The following is a 3196-nucleotide window of genomic DNA, read 5'->3' on the forward strand; positions in this document are numbered from 1 at the left end:
TGTGACGGTGAACTCGACAAAGTCAATCCATACTTTATTATTAGAGAAAGATGTGCAAAGTACCCAGCAAAAGGAAAATATGCAAAGTAGGCTGCCTACTAGATCACCAACCGTACCCCCTAGCTCGTATTCTTCCCAACCATCCACAACAAGTTTGAACTAACTCAACCATCCTCCCTGACACCGCATGCAGCGCTCTCGTCATACTAAATCCTAACATGTTGGCGCGTGAACGACGCACGTGTGCAGCTATATAGCCCCTGCACCGCACCTGTTCGATCTCAAGTAGCCACAAGTGATCGGAGGTGCGTAGCTTGCGCAATGTCGTTAGCCATGGAAGTCGAGGCCATCGGCCAAGAAACCTTCGGTGCAATCACGATGATCGAGGACGGCGACGATGACGAGGTGCTCACCAGCGACGACGGGGGCAGCGACAGTCACGGAGAGATGATCGTCACCGACGACGACGAGCTGTTCGAGCTCGACATCACCTTCCTCCGCGGCGACAACGAGGACGGCCAAGGCCGACACGATACGCACAGCGCTGGTGATGGCGCCCATGCCCTGATGGCCAACTGCCTGCTGCCAGTGAGCTCGGTCAGCATGGCGGTGCCGGTCACGGGCAGCAACATTGTCTCATCCTACTATGCCTTCTCCACGTACAGCAGCTCGAGGAAGTCCGGCATCAGCGGCGGTGGCAGGAGGAGACTTGGGCGCGCAGCTGCTGACGGCCGCAACTCCACTTGGGCGAGGTTTCGCCTCTCGAGCAGGGGATTCGCAACCATGGGGAATTTTCAGAGATAGCAGCTCCGTGTATGCGCGAAGGAAAGGTCAGATACTCAGATGTAAATGTGAAATAGCACGGACCAAGTGAAGAAATAGAAACAGATTTTTCAGATGTAAAGGTCAGATTTAACTCTTGTGTTCAGATTTCAGAAACGTGATTGTAAAACCGAGGGCACCATTGGAACCAGGACAAGACTCACAGGAAACTGGGAACTTGTGGGTCAGCTCATGGAGGGAGGGCTTTTCTTGAAGAGGTGAAGATGAACCCTTAACTGGAGGATGAAGTTCATGTGATCACATTCCTTCTGTAATGCTAGGGTTGGTGAATTTAGTTGCTTTGTAATAACTCTGAGATGTTTTCAACGATGACTTTCCTGAATTTAGTATTTTACTTTGCCGAATGTTTTGAACGTGGGACAAATCCAGTCCTGGTGAACCTTGTGGATCGTGAGACGGTTGTAGCACGGGTTTCGTTTTCTAAATGAATAGATGGAGATATACACCCTACAAACCTGACTGGATCATCTTCAAACCTGACTGGATTCGCCGATTTCCACGCTCTTGTGAGTAGCACTCGGTGAGTTGACCACAACCTTGCATGGAAGCCGTTTGCAGCCATTGCTTGGTTATCATGGACTACTAGAAATAAAGTCTCTCAACCATCTTGCTGACATCATCTACAAATTGCTTTCTCTTTTACGGCTCTGGAGACTGTTGCCAATACATGGGAGCTACAGTCACTTAACCGGGTCCTCGCCAGCATGCGTGCAAGGATGGCAACATCACGGAGGGCACCGCGTCATGACAAGATAGCCTAAGGAGCTATAGAGATTGTGGTGGCTTCCACTTCCCTTCGTATGGCATTAAGCATTTTGATGGTTGTATTGGGTCCTTGCGACCATGCATCATACTCCCTCTGTAAACTAATATAAGAGCATTTAGATTTCTAAAGTAGTGATCTAAATGCTTTTATATTAGTTTACGGAGGGAGTATTTTTTACGCCAACTCCACCGCGCGACCCCAACCGGATGTCCGTTTTGCCCGGATTCTGTCCGTTTGGGTAGGGCAATAGGGTCGTGTCCGGACCGTTTCTGGAATGCGGTGGCCGTGCGTCCAACGCGCGGACGCATCCGGCCGCATCATGTCCGCGCACTTTTTTCTTTGCAAGCCTTTAAACCTTTTTTCATCATTCATTCTTGGTACATGGAAATACATCATCAAATTTTGACTAAAAAAGCAAGACCAAAAAAACAAAAACCACAAGAATACATTTTAGAAGATATCCAACTTCCATAACTGCTCCTGTAAGTAGGATTAGTGGATCTCGATGCATTCATTGTTGATCTGCGGAAGAGCCGCCTCCATCTTGCGTGTTTCTTTTTTCTTCGAGTCTAAAGAAGTAGAGGTTGCTTCCTCGCATCTAGTCTCGTGTCTAGCCTCTAATCTAGCAACAAGTGCACTTGTCTCATTTATAGCCTCTATGCTAGCTAAAAGTGCACGAACATCTACTAAATTGCGCTCTATCAATATATCGATGTACTCTTCTTCCCAATACCAAAACTTGCATCCATTCTACACAATAAAATTTGAAGTTAGCACAACTAGTCAAATCTAAAGCACAAACAAGCTAAAAAGAGCACATACCCCAGCGTTTAAGCACTTGATGAACACCCATCCAGGATGTTCCGGCGTTGTAGACACGCGGCGCACGACCTTCTTTGGGCAGTGGTCGCACTTAATGAGCGGCAACGGTGCGCCGACGAGCTTTTGGGCTAGCACCGAGCCCGGCCGACCGCCATTCGTCTATCTGCCGGCGGACCACCGACGGTGTAGATCCGAGCGGCTAGAGAAGGAGCCACTGCCTACATGTGGCCTTGCGGCCCTGCCAGGGCCTTCCGGCCCGGTGCCCGGCCAGTCCATGGCGCGCACGGCCTCCCACAGTCGGGCGAGCTCAAGACCGACCGGATCCGCCCCAAATCCGGGAGGCGGGTGCGCAAATCAGGTGGCCGTGGTTGGGTAGCTCGGGGCGCCGAGGGGAAGGGGCTGGGCGAGCGCGCGTCCGAGCTGCGCAACTACAATGGCAGCGGCGGCGGCGGCGAGGGAAGAGTGGGGAAGAGTGGAGAAGAATGGAGGGCGTGCGGCCGGAGGGAGGGAGGGGCGGATAGAAAAAGGCGCCCCTGTGCCACTGACGGGCGGGCTAGGGGAGGACACGCGCAGACAGCCCGCGCGTCCGCGTGCTGTCCGTTTCACCCCAAAAGTGGCGCAAAATTGTGCCGGGGATGGGTCAAAAGCGGACAGAAAACGGACAAAAATCTGTTTGCGCCCGCGCGCTGGGCCGTCTGGTTCGTCCGTTTTACCCCCAAACGGACGCGCGCAGACAGGATGGGGTCGCGTGGTGGAGTTGGCCTT

The 3196-nt window shown here is 52.1% G+C and overlaps 1 protein-coding gene across 2 annotated transcripts; it reads left to right on the top strand.

The window, feature by feature from the left end:
• The first annotated feature begins 226 nt into the window (after positions 1-226).
• Positions 227-1272, top strand: LOC109756680 (uncharacterized). 2 transcript variants are annotated; one of them, XM_040389374.3, is made up of 2 exons: positions 227-830; positions 937-1272. In XM_040389374.3, the coding sequence occupies exon 1, from the start codon at positions 322-324 to the stop codon at positions 802-804; it is 483 nt and encodes a 160-aa protein (XP_040245308.1). In that variant the 5' UTR covers positions 227-321; the 3' UTR covers positions 805-830; positions 937-1272. The 2 variants fall into 2 exon arrangements, with proteins under 2 accessions (XP_040245308.1, XP_020171114.1); XM_020315525.4 differs by having other exon boundaries at positions 246-830; positions 930-1272.
• The last annotated feature ends 1924 nt before the right edge of the window (positions 1273-3196 follow it).

Source organism: Aegilops tauschii, chromosome 5 (genome assembly GCF_002575655.3).
Source record: "Aegilops tauschii subsp. strangulata cultivar AL8/78 chromosome 5, Aet v6.0, whole genome shotgun sequence".
Lineage (NCBI taxonomy): Eukaryota > Viridiplantae > Streptophyta > Magnoliopsida > Poales > Poaceae > Aegilops > Aegilops tauschii.